The sequence below is a fragment of the Brachyistius frenatus genome, unplaced genomic scaffold, assembly GCF_029030835.1.
Source record: "Brachyistius frenatus isolate BFR_SWC_R1_liver_20210118 unplaced genomic scaffold, ASM2903083v1 Contig_9, whole genome shotgun sequence".
Lineage (NCBI taxonomy): Eukaryota > Metazoa > Chordata > Actinopteri > Embiotocidae > Brachyistius > Brachyistius frenatus.
Genome location: NW_027210608.1, coordinates 5329199 through 5349399, shown reverse-complemented (window position 1 = coordinate 5349399; position 20201 = coordinate 5329199). Strand labels below are relative to the sequence as shown.

The 20201-nt window shown below is 39.4% G+C and overlaps 1 protein-coding gene across 10 annotated transcripts; it reads left to right on the top strand.

The window, feature by feature from the left end:
• Window positions 1–854: 854 nt before the first annotated feature.
• Window positions 855–19905, top strand: LOC138616250 (protein mono-ADP-ribosyltransferase PARP6). 10 transcript variants are annotated; one of them, XM_069690418.1, is made up of 23 exons: window positions 855–1136; window positions 2609–2684; window positions 3206–3283; window positions 5288–5397; window positions 5640–5700; window positions 5902–5992; window positions 6165–6231; window positions 6385–6534; window positions 7757–7907; window positions 8343–8474; window positions 8907–9002; window positions 9284–9376; window positions 9684–9809; window positions 10100–10165; window positions 10449–10516; window positions 11038–11086; window positions 11233–11345; window positions 12856–12928; window positions 14595–14664; window positions 15552–15631; window positions 16013–16076; window positions 16622–16706; window positions 17511–19905. In XM_069690418.1, exons 2-23 carry the CDS (start codon window positions 2682–2684, stop codon window positions 17611–17613), a joined length of 1929 nt encoding a protein of 642 aa, XP_069546519.1. In that variant the 5' UTR covers window positions 855–1136; window positions 2609–2681; the 3' UTR covers window positions 17614–19905. The 10 variants fall into 10 exon arrangements, with proteins under 10 accessions (XP_069546519.1, XP_069546526.1, XP_069546523.1 ...); XM_069690425.1 differs by having other exon boundaries at window positions 2526–2684; window positions 5303–5397; window positions 8421–8474; XM_069690422.1 differs by having other exon boundaries at window positions 2526–2684; window positions 5303–5397.
• Window positions 19906–20201: the final 296 nt, after the last annotated feature.

The window sequence follows — 20201 nt, the reverse complement described above, 5'->3', positions numbered from 1 at the left end:
ACTTGTGAAGTATTCAATTTTATAAACTGACCCAATTAAACATACCTGAATTTGTTTTATTATTATTTCCACCAAAGAAGAAGTATGTTGCAATTATGTTTCAGTTTTAGAAATCAGATTGTGTTGAAAATGGAACAAAACTGCAGAACAGCAATCTAAAAGATTTATGTTACAATCTGAATGTATCGTGTCGTCACTGCTTAGCTTCACCAGGAAAATACCAGGCAACTAATGAAACAACTATGACATAATATTAAGCTGTGTCTCCTATATTTATATTATACAGTTGTGCTCAAGGCCCTATATTTTTTTATTAATGTGTGCCAAATAAATGTCTTATAAGATATTAATTTTCTCTTCCTCTCACGACTCCAGCCACACATTGGCCAGACAGTTAGCCTAACACCTGTTCAATAATCTGTCCATTCATTAGGTCAGTTCTTGAGTAGATACCTTAAGGTAATGAGGATAAAGACTGTAAAGCCAAAAGGCCTATAACCATTGTGTCACATGACACAGTGTGGTGTAGATACATTAGGTATGATTATTAATGATGTCCATGGTATAAAGCTCAAATGTAGCTTCTTTTTTTTTCTTTTTGAATAAATTTAGAGAAGACACTGGACACTTAAATATCAAACAGAAGCTGCTTCCAAAGCACAATGGCACATTATTAGACACTGATTTATGCAACCACACACACACACGCACAAACACACGGGCAGATGCTCATAAAGAGCACAGCCATTTTTTCCTTTTATTTCTCAGCAGCAGTGCAGTCAGCTGCAGGTCACATGACAGGCTTGCCTAGTCTCACTGAGCATGCTCAGACCCCTCAGTGTTGTCAGGCAAAATATAAGACAGCAGTAAGAGCAGAGATCTGCAATAGATAAACACACAGACTCACACACACCAGCTGGCTTGCTCGCAGACTCACACCGCAAGCATCGAGACGCAGACACTTTAGAATTGGAAGATTGAGGCTCTGGTTCATCTACGACCGTATTTTAATGGGCTTATTGTCATCTATCATTTCAGTGGAAAACGGCTAACGAGAGAGAGAGAGGCAGGTGTGCCCTTTAAGAGGGGGAGCAGCTGAAGCAAGGACAGCATCCGAGTCTCCATCCTCTGTGGAGGTAAGTGTGGATGGATGGGGTAGGGGTGCAGAGCGTGGGGGGAGGGGAAAATCCGCCTGACTGCATCTGTGTTTGTGCTAAATAGTTATCAGAAGGAGGAACGGCGACGGTGGTGGTGGATGTGGGGAGGGTGAGCTTGGTTTGTCGGTGACTCCATTGGTATGTGAGACGACTGATGCTATGGGAATGGTGGTGAGTGGGAGGAGGGGGGTGGATGTAGATGCTAGCAGGGTTGAGGACATAGCAGGGCAGCAGGCATACAGAGAAAAGGGCAGGAGCTGAGGAAGAAGATGTGGTTTGGACCGGAGAGCAGTGCTAATAGGATGCAGTTGATGTCGGGGAGGATGGTTTTTAGACAAGAAAGGAACCAGACTATGACACACTCACACAAAAAAAGGAAAAATATTCATAATGAGGAAAACAAAAACACAGTGTCACAAGTATTTATGTAGAAAATAGCCGAGCCAGTGCAACAAGCAAAGTAAAAAAATTAAGAATTGGTGTTCCTCTAATTATACTGACCTATATACAGTATAACATAGACTCCTTCATGCATGTCTCTTTTGTTAGGCATTCTGTCTTGTAGTGCTAAGCTACGCTGCCATCCAGTCTTTGTTCGCACACATCCTATATTGTAAATCCTTTATTATTTTAGTATGATGTTCACTAGTATATAAGAATACTCATTGTTAACATGTCGAACATAAGTAGTGCTGGGCCTCTGGAAAATACAAAGTCTACTGTTGCCTCTGTCATGTCTGTGATGTTGTTTACACTTGCAATGTGTCTTCTTATTTAGTTTTACTTTATTTTTAAGTCTGGATTATATCGATTTTTTTTTTTTTTGTCTTCATTATGACAGTTGCAACTATTCCTTTAGACGCAGTCGATATTTTCTAATATTTAAGTTACTTTTCTTAACACCTTGTAGCCGTCGGTTTTCTTATGGTAACACAGGAAATGATGTGCCAATTCAAATTTGTCTTTGTGTTTATATATTAGGCACAGAATAGTAATTAAAAAAAATCAGCAAGCTGACATCAGTAGATGGGCCGTTTTTGGCTGTGCGTCTTTAAAGGTGCGCCAACCTCTGGCGCTTTGATATTAATAGATTGAGTTCCGGGATAAAAAATACAAAACAAAGACATGGAGACGTCCTGGGTACTGAACGTACAGCACATATCTCCCACACATTCTCTCCACAGTGATTAATGCCACTCTGAAAGGAGGCAGAGATGGCTGTTGCTAGGATACATGGCAAGGTGAAGAGCAGACGATTTAAAGAATAGAGGAGGAGGGCACCGTTTACAAAGCATGGCATTACTGGCAACGGCCTCTTTGTTTCATGTTTTCTTCCCTTGCTGAATTACATTTTTCCATTCTTCCAAGGTTGTGTTATTCTGAGGAGCGCGAGGAAGAGAGGCGGTCCGTCAAAGCTCTCTGAGTTTTCTGTTCTCGTTCCTTCCACCTAGAAATAGGCTGCAATGGTTGACAGTAGTCAAAGGCCCAAACCTGTCTGAGAGAGCCCTATGAACAGCAGACCCAATGGTAAGACAGCTGGGATCCTATTGGCGTAATCACTGCATACGATTAAGCTGTGTCAGATATTCATGCTTTTATTGAAGATTTAATAAGTTCTAAATTAAATTAAATTACATAGCTGTGGCTACTTATTAAAGTGCAGACTTTCAATAGAAATTTAGATATTATATTGGTTTAATCTAAATATATTAAATAACACAAATACTGCCACTTTATTCAGTTAGACCTCTGCATTTCAGGCTTTGCTGGAAATGACAAGAGACATGGTTACAATATATTTTTGTGAAGTCATCCTTTTCATTGACAGTTGAGTAATCTTTTGAGGGCTGAATTCAGAGAATATCCTGTCTTTTGGAAATAAATCGTGCCTCTTCGTCTCTCCCTGTGAGATGCTATATAAAGCAGTGTTTTGAAGCCATTGAACGGAAGGCTAAATAGGGAGATGTAAGATGAAAGGATGATAGAAAGAGGTTGCATTTTCTTTCCGCTCCACTATAATGGCCTTTTCACAATGTGTGGGCCCACAGGACATCAAAGGCCAGTGTTGGACAGACGAGGAGTCGGACGGGGAGAACGAATCGGAGCAGTTCCTCTATGGCATTCAGGTACAGCAGACACTGTTACTTCTCTGTTGAATCTGGTGTTGTCAGGATATTGACAGTGTTTTTAGTACTCGTACTAGTCGGTTGTGTCTCTATGTTATCTTTTTCATTTCAAAACAATGCCATCCCATTATATTAAAAAAAAATATTACAGTAACCTCAAACTGATTGGTTGAAATTATTTTTGTACTCATAATATTATTAAAAAAAATGTCCCCAACAAACTAAAAACAAAATTATGCTTCTGACTAACATGTTCCACTGCTTTAATGTGTTGGTAGCATGAAAAGCACAGACTAATTTTTGTTTTTTTACAAAGTCTAAAGCTAACAGCCCATATCGGCTGTATTGTTTATTCCACCCAGTGAGAAAATGTTGGACAGAGCAGCATATTTTGAGCCTCTTGTTATTTTTAGAGCCTTACTGGTTGTAGGGATCAAACTATAAAGTTTAACACCTGAGGGTGGTGCGATAGAAAAGCCTATGGGGTTGTTAAAATTGAGTGTTTATCAAACCCAACAACAATCTAACAATTACATTGTGAGGTATTTTGGCACAGTACATTTTTACTGGTATTTAGCCTAATTGGCAACAAAGGAAAACTTACCAGCAGCATTATTCATCTTCTATCAGGCATGAATAACCACTGCTACTTTCACACCTTCACAGAAATCCACCGACTTGTTTTCAGGATACTGTCACAGTGTTTTGTCAAGAAGAATGTTTGACCTCATAGTGGCGCCAGACATGGGTCACATAAATCATTTGGAATCGTTTCTGTTAGGGATTATGAATATTCAGGCCAAATATCATGGCAATGTGGTGAATAGTTGTTGAGATATTTTCTGTGGTAGTGCAGAACAGATGGGCCAGCTACTGACATTTTCATTAGTGCCTCGCTGGTAGCAAGGAGAACATTTTAATTCATGTGCAGGAGGACGTGTCATTGTTTTATGAGGGTTTTGAATTCTCAAATATGATTTTTTACAAACTTACTAATGTGAAATTGACCTCTAAAATGCAGTAGAAGTTATGGAAATGTATTATTTTCTCTCAAATTACAAATCACAATATTGTTTTCTATTCTTTTCATCCTGTGCAACCTTTAACATCAATTCCAAGTGGCAGTCAACTTCATTTCTAATGTATCATCTCATCTCTTAAAGTCCATTGCTTCACTTCCACACAAGATCTTAATCTGTTAGTTATCCTTTTTTTTTGCCGTTATCTTCCAAGTCTTCTGATTGAAATGTAAATCCAGTCTGGGACGTAAAGCTCATTTCAGTGCAGTCAGAGAACATGAAAGCAGTGTTGTGAAGATAAGGACCAAAGTGTGGGATCTGTTCTACACACTCTGAGCTGAGGAAATGAGAGTCTGACTTCAAGTCTAGACACCAGGAACATGTATGACACTCAGCTATTATTATTAATACTGGAAAGACACTCTTTGTGGCAAATATCAAATATGTAGGGCTAACCACAGAACACATATAACCTTTATTTTTGTAATATAAAAATTACTGATCATTCTTTAAAATCTTGTTCAGATAAACTCACCTCATTCAAATACAATGCCATTGTGTACATTTTTTAGAAATGAATACATTTCAAACTATGATTGTTTTTGCTTGCACAAAATGACCTCAATGTTGTGAAAAGCTAGAAATAATCAAACAGTTAAAATTGATGAATATTTAATTAAAATAAATGGCTAATAGTAATTGGTTTCTGGTTGAAACCTTTAGCTTTTGCCACGAGTACTACATGTCTCATTGTTTGCGATCTACAACAGTATCCTCTTTTTATGTACTTAATTGTGTTAAATAGGATCCAGTTTAAATGATTTGAAGATTCAAATGAACACATTTTTTTTTTTTTTATAACAGGTGCTGTCAGTAAAGAGTATTTAATTGTATGTGATGGGACTGTGGGGTATGTGTGGGTGTATGTCTAACAACAAAGGCTGGGAACCATTGAGAATTCATTCACTGCTATAACTGTGACCAGTGCTGCTTGTTGCAGGGGAGCTGTGCCGCTGACCTATACCGCCACCCTCAACTGGATGCAGATATTGAAGCAGTAAAAGATATCTACACTGACAGTGCTGTCTCTGTCAGGTACAGCACAGACACACACATACACACACACACATTCAAGGTAACCTGAGAAATCTTGACATAAACAACAAAGGGATGTTAAGATTAAATCTTGTTTGACTTGGCACTGTTTGTCAATACGTGAAAAAAAAATAACCTTTGTTTTTCTCCCTCGGGGAATAATGAGTTGAAAGGTGCTTGAGTATAATGTGTTACATTTCTCACGACAAACTAACTGTATCTGTTGTTGTGTCTCTGAACAGGGAGTATGGGACCATTGATGACGTGGACATCGATCTTCATATTAACATCGGTTTCTTAGATGTGAGTCAGCACTCTCCTCTCACTGCAAACGCCTCGTTCTACTTTGCCCATTACTATTCTAACGTTGACATTTTGCAAAGTAACACATCATTTATAATGCATCGTGTACTCATAATTTATTTATGTAATGAGAAATGGCCCTAATTAGGATGCTAACTCTGTATATTTGTGTGTATGTGTGTATATGTGTGTCTGACTCAGGAGGAGGTTGCAACAGCTTGGAAAGTTATCAGAACAGAGCCCATTATTCTGAGACTGCGCTTTTCTCTTTCTCAGTACCTCGACGGACCTGGTGAGTAAAGATGTCAGTGGGGATGTTGGTTTTCTGGGAGGGACTTTATGTATTTGTGCCACTCACTGAGCGTGGGAGGTGAGTACAATATGTGCTACACAAGAGGGAGAGTGAAACAAAGAGTCTGTGTGTATCTGCACAGCGTGTAATAATGTTTGTCATCTTCATTCAGAGCCGTCAGTAGAAGTGTTCCAGCCCTCAAATAAAGAAGGTTTCAGCCTAGGCCTGCAGCTCAAAAAGTAAGTGCTGTGATCAATCCTATTTGGCACCTTCAGTATTTATAATGAAATGTCACATCCTAGATTTCATTATTTAATCACAGTTTTCTATTAAAAGTACCAGGTTCACTCACATTTCTGCCTTTCTGACTCTCCCATTACGTAACATGGCAGGATCCTGAGTACGTTCACCTCACAGCAGTGGAAGCACCTCAGTAATGAGTTCCTCAAGGCCCAGCAGGAGAAGAGGCACAGCTGGTTCAAAGCTGGAGGAACCATCAAGAAGTTCCGCGCCGGGCTCAGCATCTTCTCCCCGATCCCCAAGTAGGTCTCTCTCTCAGTCTGTATCTCCTTCAAAGCATTTACACAACCAGGAACTGACAATACAATCCAGACTAAGTTTTAAGTCATGATTTGTCATATTTCCAAATGAACAAATGTGCCTGTTTGTGTATGTTTCATGATATTCTGACATAATACAGTGGTGGGAATGCAAGATACTGACAGTATCTAATAACTGGTATGGATGCATTTAGGCTGATGCGAAAGCAGATCTGTTTTCTATTTCTGCATTTTATTGAAAATCCCTTTTTACAAGTACAAATGTTTTATGAAAATAACAGCTGTAGAGTAATTAGTGAGTCATTTTTATCTGGTTAGTAATTATTGTATTTGCGACAGAGGACAGAAAAATTCTATCACACACATCTTTGCGCTTTAATTTTAAATGATAAATTATATAGTTTTAGGGTTCCCGATATACAGAATTTTGCACACCAGGTTATTTTACTCAATCTGAATCTAGATCACAAAAGCTTCATAATGTATAGCACTGCAATTGTCTTTACCAGAAACTCCATACGAAAGTGATAAAAATACTCTGTGAAATCTGAAAAAGGTGAACTTTAGCAAAGAAGACAAGCAGGGGAAAGAAAGCTCTGACATAGCATTGTGCAGATGGACTTAAATTTAAAATTTGACAAACTCAACCAATTCTCCCTCCGGGGGCACTGCTCTTCTCGGCTTCTGTCTGACTGAGGATTGCTTGGACAGTTATGGGTGCGCAGGGACTGAATCCCGGCACACTTGATGGAGGCCAGCTTCACTAACTACTATGCTGTCTTGACATCGTCACGACTTGACAGGAGTCTCATGTCAAGACGGTACATGGATAATATACTGAGAGCAATAGCAGAAGTGAGCACTGACTCTTGTATTTTAACTGTTAGTGACTTGGAGCTCCTATTTAAACAGATTTTAGTTGTCTGAGTGATTCTATGCCGTTAGTGAAGAATGAGTGACAAGAGCAGAGTGTCTTTTTCTTCAACAAATGTCAGTATAAAATTACTCAGTTACTGACCATGTAAAAATATTGCAGTTCATAGCAACTTCACAGTAAATACAAAATGTATGATTTAGCCTTTAGAGCTAAATACTTTCTGCTTTTTTCCTTCTCTTACAAACACTTGGACCATGACAACTGTAGCATGTCCTAACCTGGTTGATTTTCAGTGATGCACATAGTGTTTTTTTTTTTTTTTGCCAGGTCTCCAAGTTTTCCTCTGATCCAAGACACAGTTTTAAAAGGGAAGCTGAGTGTCCCTGAGCTAAGAGTGACACGCCTGATGAACCGCTCCATCTCATGTACCATGAAGAACCCTAAAGGGGAGCTTTTCAGCTATCCACCAAATAGCCAGGTCAGTGCCAGTTTGGACAAATCAGCACACAAATTCCAAAACACCTTTTAGTTAGAAATTTGAGTAAATTCACAAAATCCCCTTTTTGTCACCCTTATTTGTCTTTGACATAGTCTTTAATGCAGTGTTTATGTCACAACTCTGAGGCTCTCAGCTTTACATTGCTTACATTTACTTGAAACAGTGCTCATGTACGAAACTAATAATGCCGTAAAAAGGTGCTCACCGACAATACTACAAAATGTGAATATTAAAATGTTCTTAAGGCACTGTGTAGTGGTTCTTTTTTCTGTTTTAATCCACTGTGATCCACTCTGACCCTCTTCTCAGTCACCCGCCACCTGCACTGTTCCCACCTGAGCCTTTCCCCACCCTTACCGTAACATGGCTGATGCGCCCTTTCCCATAATGCTTTGTCTTCACTTGACTCATCAGACTGTGGCTGTCCCGGCGGCCAGGGCCCCAGCGCAGATTACCACGAGGCAGCTGATTGAATTGTTTTTCTCATCCCAGGCGGGCGGCCACTGCAAGAACATCCCTACCTTGGAGTATGGCTTCTTAGTGCAGGTTAGATCTCAATGAAATACGAGTCCACTTATGAAGGCACTTATACACCCTGTCTGGGTTATTAGGCTGTTTTTAAGAAGAATATGTGTGTACTTACAGAGCAAATAGCTATCCTGTGATTGTTTAGAAGTACAGTATGAATAGTATACAGTATCTGGTGAGTCATTTACAAATGTCTCCTTGAAACTTTATCAATGTTATATTAAGATTTCTGTGTATTTAAGTAACAATAAAGGCACAATCTGTCTTTTGTATTAGCTGTTTATATAGGAGATTGTGTAGCTGCTGGCTGGGCTCCACAGCAGATTTAACCATCTGAAATTGCTGTGACAAATTGTAACAATTGTGCCAAAGTAGTACTTATTCCTGTATATGGCGGTGCATGAGGGGGGAGTTATAACTGGGAACACCACTGTGCTTTTCTCCAAACAGATAATGAAGTACTCAGAACAGCGGATCCCCACACTTAACGAGTACTGCGTGGTCTGTGACGAACAGCACGTCTTTCAGAATGGATCCATGCTGAAGGTATCAGAGACAAAAAAGAGAAACATCGATTTATTACATAGTTACATAGATATATTTATCATACATATTTGTAAACTTTTTTTAAACCAGTGAAAATATAAATTAATAAAACTTGCAGCATGATCTATGTGAATTCTTTTCTCTCTCTGTAAATGGATTTTCCAACACTGGAGTGAGCGAGAAAGAAGACCGTGTGTGAATGGATGTACTTTTTGTTGTGTTGTAGTATAGACCGAAATGGGTGTAGTTTCATCCGTCTTTGTCCATGTGTGTTCACGCAGCCCGCTGTGTGCACCAGGGAGCTGTGTGTGTTCTCCTTCTACACGCTGGGGGTGATGTCAGGAGCTGCAGAGGAAGTGGCCACTGGAGCAGAGGTGAGAACAACATAACAGATAGTATATGAAAGATTTCTGATAAAATTCATTGTTTTCCTAAAAATTACCCCTATTATCCTAACATTTCTTTGGGGTCTTTAGATTTAAGAAATACAAGTGTAACTTATAAGTAGGGGGAAAAAAACCCACAAAGATCATCATGTTGATGTTCATTTCTGATTATCTGTGGTTTATATGTGTTATTGGAACTGAGACAGGTTCCTCCGTCAACAAAAGCATCAAAATGAGTCAATGACAACATCAGCTAAATGCATGAAATGTAAATATAGAATTTTTCTCTTCTCAGGTGGTGGACTTACTTGTAGCTATGTGTCGAGCTGCTCTTGAGTCTCCCCGTAAGAGCATCATCTTTGAGCCCTACCCATCAGTCGTTGATCCCAATGACCCCAAGACTCTGGCCTTCAACCCAAAGGTCAGCATCCTCTCTGCTCGAAATGATAATTACCAACCACATCAACACTCAGATTTAATTCAAGATGACATTTCAGTTGAAAATCACAACGCGTTCTCTACTAAACAACTGCTGCTGTCAGAACAAACTAGAAAATATGATTGAAATGGTTTAGATTTTATATATTTTTTTCTAATAACATGCATGTTTAATTTAGCAAACCGTTACATCTTCAAGTGATTTTAGACTTCTGTATGTTGTTCCCTCTCTCGCTGCATACGATGGATGTTCTGCTCAACGAATGAACACAGAAGAAGAATTATGAAAGACTGCAGAAAGCACTGGATAGCGTTATGTCCATCCGGGAAATGACCCAGGTACAACGAGGAGGGGGGAGGGAAAGGAGGGCCACAGTAGTACATTTATCAAGGACTGACTGACAATGTCCATTACACAGGCCTTTATTTAGCAGACTGTCGTGTATGAGTTGCATGGGTGGGGATTTATTTTTGTCTGTGACTGTGACTGTGGCTGTGCTACATCTATACTATTATACTAATAATATATTTTTGGCATCATAAGTATGAATCTAAGCACTTGCTCATTTGGTTTTGCGACAAAAAAATCTGAAAGCAGCACATGCATGTGTGATTTTTCCAGGGTTCATATCTGGAGATCAAGAAACAGATGGACAAACTGGACCCTTTGGCCCATCCCCTGCTACAGTGGTGAGTGGAGAGGATCTGGTCCAAAAATGGATTTACTCTGCTTTGTATGTTAACAGAATTTGGCTTCGTACCACTCATCAGAATAGCTGCTGCGATGCAAAATGCTAACAGGGACCTAAATAAACAAACGAAAAAAAAATCAGTGGAGAGCGTGTTAAACCTACTATATTCAGTAAATGGTTTGGGCAGGCAGCACAATAATGCTCATGAACTCATGCCAAAAGGCTGACCTTTTTCAGGGAAGACACTTTGACTTGTCAGTAAGAAAAGCTCAGGTGTAAATAAGACAGTTAATGATGCCTGAAGTTTGTTTTGCTGCTTTGGTGTCTGTAGCTCTGCATGCTGACTCACTGTCATGGAATTGTGCAATCATTAATGTTGTGTTGTCCCCATTTTATCAAATGTCTGCTGTGAAAAAAAGGCCTATTATGGTTCAAGCATAATGCTGGATACTTTAAATTATGTTACAATGTATTACACATGTATATATTATTTTTTATCTGTTCTCTGTGTTCCTGCAGGATTATTTCCAGTAACAGGTCTCATATCGTCAAGCTGCCTCTCAGTAGGGTAGGAAACCAGAGCAACATCGCCTCAAGTCTCCTTTATTCATCAGTTTTTTAATGTTATGTTGTGTAATTCAACGGTTTGTACTCACTCTTTGTCTGTCTGTCTATCTCTCGCTCTCACTTTTCCTTGTGATCTCATTGTGATAGCAACTGAAATTCATGCACACCTCCCACCAGTTCCTGCTGCTCAGCAGCCCCCCAGCCAAGGAAGCTCGTTTTCGCACTGCCAAGAAGCTCTACGGCAGCACCTTCGCCTTCCAGTGAGTTACACCTGCCATTACCTTACATGGTTTCCATACAAACAAAACACTATGTTTTCCATTCATGACTTTAAAAGCTTGCAGCTTGTAAGGCTTATGAATTCAAATAATTTAGGCCCTTTTAAAAAAAACGGAAAACAATTTGTGGCTATTATATTGCGAAGCTTGTGGATTTCTGTTAATAATTGATATCAAATCATAGTCACTGAAATGCATGCATCATTTAGCATTGGAGCAGTACACTGTCAAACATGTCTCAGTGTAACACCTGGTCATTATGTTGCGAATGAAGGGGCCACTCAAGCAGATTTTAATGGAACCATAACAAACAACAGCACAGAGCGGTGGCCATTCTCTTGGACGGAGAAACCACCTTTCTTAGCCAGCACACTGAGCCAGCAATATCTGTGAGATAGAGGTTTGTACTGTAGCAGATGGGACTGAATATAGCTGAATATTTTAGATGCACACGAACCCATCTGGGCACTTGCAGGGTACAACTAATGCACAAACAGTGCTAACACTCTCTCTTTCTGCTGGTCAAAACTACAAATTTAATCATCCTCGGGAGAAAAAGCCAAAAATCTAATTTAGCCTGGCTGACACCTTTTTTTGAATTGATATAAATAGAAACAAACAAAGCATAAATACACGTTTAATGACAAGCTGGAAAATTTGACACAGAACTATTTGATAAGTGAAATTAAGAACTTTTCTATGTGTGTCAGCTTGAAAGTGTGGGAACGAGGACTTAATACCGCTTCCAAACTGGTTAAAAATAACATCACTCATGACACTGCTGTGTTTTTTTTTTTCAGTCCAGACACCTGCACTGGGAGGTGCAGTCAAATAACCCGCTCTGTGCTGAAAGGCAGCAATGATAAGCTGTCATCTTTGATCTGCATCTCTTAATACTCTATTTCTAAATATTAAATGATATGATTTTGGAGGACTGTGATGATGTAACACAATGCCCTTGAACGTCCTTGCACAAGTGGTATAAATAGACGACGACAGCAGCTCCTTTGTGCTTGGCAGCATAGAACTTGTATCTTCTCTCTCCATGAATTGAAGTTGTGGATCTTACACAATACTGTAATGCTAAAAACAAAAGCATGTAAAGCTAGTATAGCAAATTCTTTCAAGTTTTTTACAAATTAGTAACAAACCATGACATTATCATATACAGCAAATATAACATGATGGTGAATATTTTGGTAAATTATTGAGTAAATATCAATTTAAAATGGACAGCAGCAACAACACTAAAATAATAAAAACTGTTAGTATTGAAGATATTATTGTTAGTATTTAAAAAAAATAAAATAAAAAAAAACATATTTTACCAAGACAAGGGTGGAAAAACACCAAAATCTATTTTTTTTCCAACATTGTTGAACAGCATGGATCGAGCCACTACCCATCACTGAGATCCAGGCTGTTTATATTCACCCAGCACCTTGTTTTATCTTCTCTTCCTTATCTCTCCCTCTCTCTACACTTGCTCTAGTGGTTCCCATATAGAGAACTGGCACTCTGTTCTGAGAAATGGACTAGTCAATGCCTCTTATACCAAACTGCAGGTACGTAACCCTGGCAGTTGGCTGGAACTTACGATGCATCACCTCTCGGACAGTAAACCTGCTCTCGCACAGAGCAGGCTCGCTGTCCGGCTGATTCATTTTTGCAGTTAATGGATGCCAGCTTCCCTTTCATCAGCTTTGCAATTGGCATATTAGCGAGCAGGGCACACTGGGAGATTTCCCCGGCCAGTGTCGGCCTCCAGCAGACAGCACGTCCCTTCCTGTTGTGGAGCATAGGGAGGGGCCCTGTGGTGTCAGCTGTGATGTCAGGAGGCTGCCTGTGTGCCCTGTAGGGGTCAACCAACTAGAGCACTGAGTAGGCTAGGTCTGAAGCTGAAGTATGCAAAGGACAAGCTCTGTGGTAGTGAGTACAGCCTTCCTCGGGGTGAATAGGGGCTTCTACTGAAGGTTAGTAACTGGCACCACTTATCGTCTATTCTGGGACAAGTAATAACTAAAATCACAAAACCAGGGTGGAACAATTCAGCACATAAGGATCATACAGATAAATTCAAGAAAAGAAGAAGAAAGACTAAATATATTCCTGTTTTATTAATTTCTGCATCCACCTATATCATTATATTGTTCTGCCAAGGTTGTAACCCAGGTCTGTAAGAGAAAGAAGAGTTGAGCCGTAAAGAGCAGAGAATTGTCTCATTTGCACAATATGGCTGATAATGACTGCTGGGAGATACACCGGCATGTCCTGAAAATAGATGAAACACAGTTACATCTGAAATCTCAAGGATCTTTGAATCGTTCACGTCGACCATGACTGCTCTATCATGCTGATGTGTTTCATTTATGCTGTCTTTCTTCTCCAACTTTTTGAACTCTCCATCTTTGATCTCGACTCAGTGCTCGTCTGCCACCCCCTTCTCCTCTCTGTTTCACCTTGAGCATTGACACCCTTCCTGTCATTGTGTTTCACAGGAGGAGGAGGAGGACGACTGAGTCTGGCTCCAGCCATCACACAAAACCTCTTGTCTATTGTTCCTTTTCATTTCTTCCAGATGTGCCTCGTCCTGACCTCCGTTTCCCTCCAGTTGCTCTTTGTTCTTCCTCTTATTTTTTTCCCCTCTGGTTTTAATGCAGCTCATGAACACTTGTTACACCTTTGGTCCTTTTGTTTTCCTCGTGACGGACATTCTTGTGTGAAGCCTCACCATCAGTCATCCTCATACTTTCTTTATCTTTACTTTCGTGCCGCCACTCATCTCACGTCTACGTCTCGTTTGTCATGTGAGCTTTGCTTGAATATTTTATGCCCAAATTTCCCTCACAAAATTGGAGAGCATCAGATGATCTCTACTGGAATGCGTTATGTTGTACAACGTTTAAAGGTGTGTCCATTATAGGAGCTGTTTCAGATCCCTGGAATAATTGAACTATGTTTTCTTTCTTTGGCTCTTTGCTATCCACTGTCCACCCTTTGGATTTTCCCGTGTGTGCGTGGGTGTGTTTAGTATGCTCAGTTGATGCGGTTTGCCAGCTGAACTGTGTCAGAAACATAAAAAACAATGACTCGTAGACGTTTCTCTGATTTAACTACAGTAGGTTTGGTATGAAATGCGCTGTACGTGTGGGTACATCCGTGTGTGTGTATATAAGGTTGTCCTGTGCAACTGCTCAGTGACCCTTCCTTCCTGCTCTTTTCAAACCCAAGCTGCATGGGGCAGCATATGGAAAGGGCATCTATCTGAGCCCCATCTCCAGCATATCTTTTGGATACTCAGGTAGGAACAGCTCATTCCTCATCACTCAGACCCCCACCGGCCCCCCTTCTCGCTTTTTCCACCACGTTCACCGAGCACCCTCTGTGTTTGTATGATTATCATTCTTGAACACTCCATTTTCACATGTGGGAGCTTTCCATGCTATCCTATTGTGCTGCACTGTGCTATGTCTCCATTTTGGGTGCTGGGCCTCGGGCCTCTGACCTTGTGTGCCACCTGCCATACCATACTTTATGTTGTGGCTGTATAAAATAGGGCTATCAGTGGATTTGTGTGTGTTACTTTGTTGGCTTTTGATATGGTTTTCTCTTTTGGGGTGGGGGTGTAAAGACGTTTAAACTACATCTTTTGACTGGTCTTTACATCCCCATGTATTTCCACTGGAACGCAAATCGAGAGGTTCAACTTCAGGTCATACAACTGTAGTCTGATAGGAGTTAGTGGGGGTTATGGGGACATCAGGTCCCCAGATGGCCAATGGTGACCACCTGGACTATTAACCATCTTCATGAAGTTTTGGAATTAAATCCACTTGGTTTGAACCTTCTTTTCCAAGCATTAAGCTGAAGATGGCACAAATTATCAGAGCTAATGGTAAAGTCTAAAGTATTTCAAATTATTTTCTGAATAATACAAAAGGATGACAGCTCTATTTGCCACATTCTCTTTGTGTTTAATACTGAGTGCTGATATTTCTTTTTTCTGTAGCATGTATTTGGTCAGATTTTGGACCAATAACCTTCATATGAAGGTTGTGCCCATGGATGATGATTTTCCTGTAGAAGGAGTTCAAGACCACTAGAGGGAGGTTTTTCACAGCTTGAATAACATAAAGTAAGATCACTCTGATTGAAGGTTGTTTGCTGGCTGTGTGCTGCTTGTTGCAGGAATGGGAAAAGGACAGCACCGCATGCCCACCAAAGATGAACTAGTGCAGCGTTACAACCGTATGAACACCATACCGCAGGTAAGGGACATACTGGATCCTCTTATGTGTTGTATTTATAGAAAAAAAAATGCTATACCATATTTTTTCAAAAGATAGTTGGGCAACGTAAATACAGATTTGAGCTACCCATTAAGAAAACATGCAAATAAAGGGGCAGAGAACTAGAACAAAGAGAAATGAACACTTATTTGTAGATGAGGGCTGCTGCTCAAAAGGCAGAACAAATGTCCAATTGTCTTGTCCCCTCAAACATTTATTGTAATCACAATCCCCTGCTGACTATCACACACTGTGCAGTTTCAGTGTTCATTATGAGTGTTACAGGGGTCCTCTGGATACATCAGTGAGATCATTGTCTTAACTGTAGCTTCTAACTAACTTCTGTATCTTTTTCAACAGAGCCGTCCAATACAATCAAGGTTTCTTCAGAGTCGAAATTTGAACTGCATCGCTCTTTGTGAAGGTAATAACATGCAGAAGGTATAATGCATTTTTAAACATAGTGAATTTGTGGCATTAGTCTATTCAATTACTATATCGATATCTAAGTAAACACACATTGAAACAAAAAAGAATGTGACATTAAGTAAATATTTTAGTCAGTACAATCTCTTTTTTTTTTATTTGGAAAACATTACCAAACAAAAGTGTAATAGAAGAGAAATTTCATTAAAACGCCATGATAGTGTAAATAAAACGGGGTAATGCGACCAGTGTATTAATGTGCAATCATACTTATAAAAGTCATAGCAATTATCATAATATGATCATCATTGTCATTGCGGGAGAAAACAACAAAAGTGAAGAAATGAAGAGCATCACTTGTGATAATAATCGAGTTTAAGCCCTTAAGCTGCATTGGGAATTATGTTGTATTGTGTAATTCCCAAAAACAACAGCCAACAATAATAATAATAATAATAATAGAATACCAAGAAAGTATAGTAAATACAAACTACTATTTCTAATGTTGTCCCTTTGGTGAAACCTGCATTTCTCTCTGAACAGTAATCACATCTAAGGATCTGCAGAAACACGGTAACATCTGGGTGTGTCCGGTATCCGACCACGTCTGTACTCGCTTCTTTTTTGTGTAAGTATTCCCATTACTTGATCATTTCCACAGAATTAACGTGTAATTACAAAAAGGAGTTGGCATAGCAACCAGGCAGCACATATTACAATCATTATCACGCTAAAAATGCATAGTTCATCACTCATGTTGATTATTTTCTACCTGCTAAACTGACTGCACATGATGAGGGTGATTTAATGAAGAATTATGGAACACACTACAGTCGTCCCTTATCACGCATTATCATTTTAAATTAGCAGTGAATACATTCTGGTTGAGTGGTACTACCATTCCACTAAACTGAGTTCCTCTCAGGTCAGAGACTCAGAGTCTGATGCTTTCCTTTCACCAGATGGCAAAGTCTATTATCATGTTCGCTGCCATCCTCTGAGTTGGAAATTAGGTTTTGAGATGGGCTGCAAACTGAAATCACTGCTAAATATAATTGAACCCTGAACTTGTGCTGTGTGTGTGGCTGTGTTTTTCAGCATGAACAAATGGATGATGTTGTTAGAATAAAAACATGAAGATTTGTTGTGTCAGACTCAACAACGCCTCGCATAAAATCACAGTTATTCACTTCCTTCATCTAACAGAAGCTAGGTTGTCTATGGAAAGGTTACTTTTTTCATCTGTTGATCAAATGTATTCTGGATAAAGATTTTAACATCAGATAAGAATCAACTTTTATCATTAAACTGGCCCCTTGTACCACCAAATAGTAATACGGTAACATAGAAACATAGAAAGAGAGGGGAAATGAGCAGGACAAGGTGTTAAAACTTGTTTAACAGAAGTATAAAATGTCCTGTATATATGCAGGTATGAGGATGGCCAGGTAGGAGATGCCAACATCAACACCCAGGAGCCTAAGGTGCAGAAGGAGATCATGCGTGTGATTGGGACCCAGATCTACTCCAGCTAATGGAGGACCACCAGCTGCGCTTGGATCCATACGTCCTCTGGTGGAGGCCCGCAGGCAGACAGTTAGAGCGAATGTTTGGGTGAGCTGTCCTCAGGCCTGATACTCAAGGATGGGGGAGCTCTTGAGCACATTATTTCTGAAGTCGTTTTTGTTCTGGTCTTCTCTCCTTTGTTCCTCTTCTCCAAATTGTGACACATTACATGTTCAGTTAACCTTGAGTTAGGTTTAACCTGCTTTTCTTAGTTCGGGACATTTACAGAACACAGATAAAGAAAAAAGGAAGTCACAAACACACATTTTTCTGACCCTGGGTTGACGAGGCTTTCTCCTTTTCTGTGTCACTTTTACTGATCCCTAGGACTAATTATCTCCATTTCTCATTTGTCCTTGTGAATTAATAGTAAAAAAAAACAAAAAAAAAACAACATTCCAATTGATAATAGATCGCTTTGTGGCAAAAAAAAGTGATGGATTTACATGCACATTGAAGTTTGTTCTCTTATTGTGTTTGCAAAGTCATTATCTCTCATCAGATGATTCAATATTCTTTGACTAATGACATGAATTAAGGTCTGTGACATGGTTATGTGAGGGGCATTGCTCTGTCGTTTTGTCCTTGTCCACGGGATGAAGCTCCCAGAATCCAATAAGCGAGGTGTGGCTTAAGCTCAAGTCACATACACTATAAGCACTTTGTTTTTGATAACGTTATGTAAAAATCCAGCAACTAACATTATAATTATTTTTCATTGCGGAATTAAGACAGTTCAGATCGATGATGCTTTTTTTTTTTTTTACTTTACAGCCCCCAAATATCAGCTGGTTAATAAAATAATATTTGAGAGGACAAAAGTGTCACATTGCTGGTTTCATGAGAACAAGGGTTCTTTCCTTAAAAATCTATTTTGCAATTAACATTTTAGGAAATGAAGGCCTGCAATATTAAAAGGGCTGACAATAATCCTGATCCCACTGAGAATTAACACCCAACTCACGAGATTTTTGCCGCTTCTAGGTGATTTTGATTCGTTGGTTTGGTGCTGAGGATAGCCTCTGTTCCTTCTGTTGCCTTCACTCCATAATTACAAAAAAATATATTCGATTTTGTCATTTTCATCAACTACAGCTCTTTCAAGGTTCTGTCTGTGCACATATGTTGGAGACTCATGGGATTTGCAGGTTTTTAAACAACAAGAAAACAGTTGCTTTGAGTGTATGGTTTAGTTTGGCATTGAATACTGTGTGATGGTTAAAACTTTGAACTTGTCATACTGAGGCTGTCAGGTTTACCCCTCAACAACAGCAATATAAATATATGGATGAAATTATAACTATTCCTATCACGGGCTGAAAAAAAAAAAAAAACGTTTGGATTTGGTTAAATCTGTGAACATGCCACATCAGGTACTCATGTTCTATCTTCAAGAACTACCATAATCTGTCATGTAACATCATTTTTTAAGTGAAAAAAAAATCCGGTGGTGGATATCTCATTTTAAAATATTGTGTATGAATTACAGTGACAACTACTGTAGATTCACTCACAAAATCCACTGTACAGAAAATCATGGACAATTTTCCCAAACTATTTACAGACAGTATCCCGTCCAGGTGAGCTCACATCACGCTGGATGTTATAGAGGTGCATTCATGTGCAACTCTGGTTTCACCTTGGAAAATGGCAACCTTGTATAGCTAATCCAGTTTATCAGTTAGTCATGTACTGTATGTATGTATGTATGTATGTATGTATGTACGTGTGGCTTTGTATTTTCTTGACATTATACTAGACATTGCACTTATTCAACATTTTGCCTAAACTGGAGAAATAGACTGTCCTTGGACCTGCACTAGGGTAGTGGAGGAAAAGAGGTGAGAAAAGAACATATTTATGGAGTCAGCAAGACTATAATATCCAACATCTTTACTATGTCTGTACTAAGATGGGCTTTCATTGTCTCCTGGAACTGAACTGCTGACGACTGAATGGACTCTGAGGGCCTGAAAATAAACAAATTGTAAATAAGGACATTGGAGACCCTGTTGAAATGTATTGTCCAGAGAGAGATGGACATGTACAGCTGACCCATGGTGCTGCGGGACTCTGCTAATAGCTGATGCCTGTTTTTGCCAAGAGGTTTTGAGCAGTGAGTCTCTTTGAGATTCTATCCTCTCGCTGTCTGTCTCTGGTGAGTAATGTTTTCAAAGATGATGGGGATTATGATGAAGATGAAATGCAGTGATGCAGGAAAAAAAAAAAAAAAGAATAAAGCCTGATTTTGCACAGTTTTACATACAGTGTCATTTTCTTTGATATCTCTGTGGAAAACAGTGTGACCATAAACAATGGAAAAGTCTGTTGTTGCTGAGGTTTTATGCTGGTTTTAGGCAGAAGGGGGCACCATTACTCCATCACCATACAGACCACCTGAGTCCCCTGTTCTCTTTGAAACCTAGTCTAAAGATCAAACCAAACTTTTTCTTCAATATTTATAACTCTCACCTATACTTACTTGACAAGGTCAAGGCTATAATGGAGTCATTATAATGTTTTGTACAATAAAGGTTCATTCACCTCTTCCATGTGA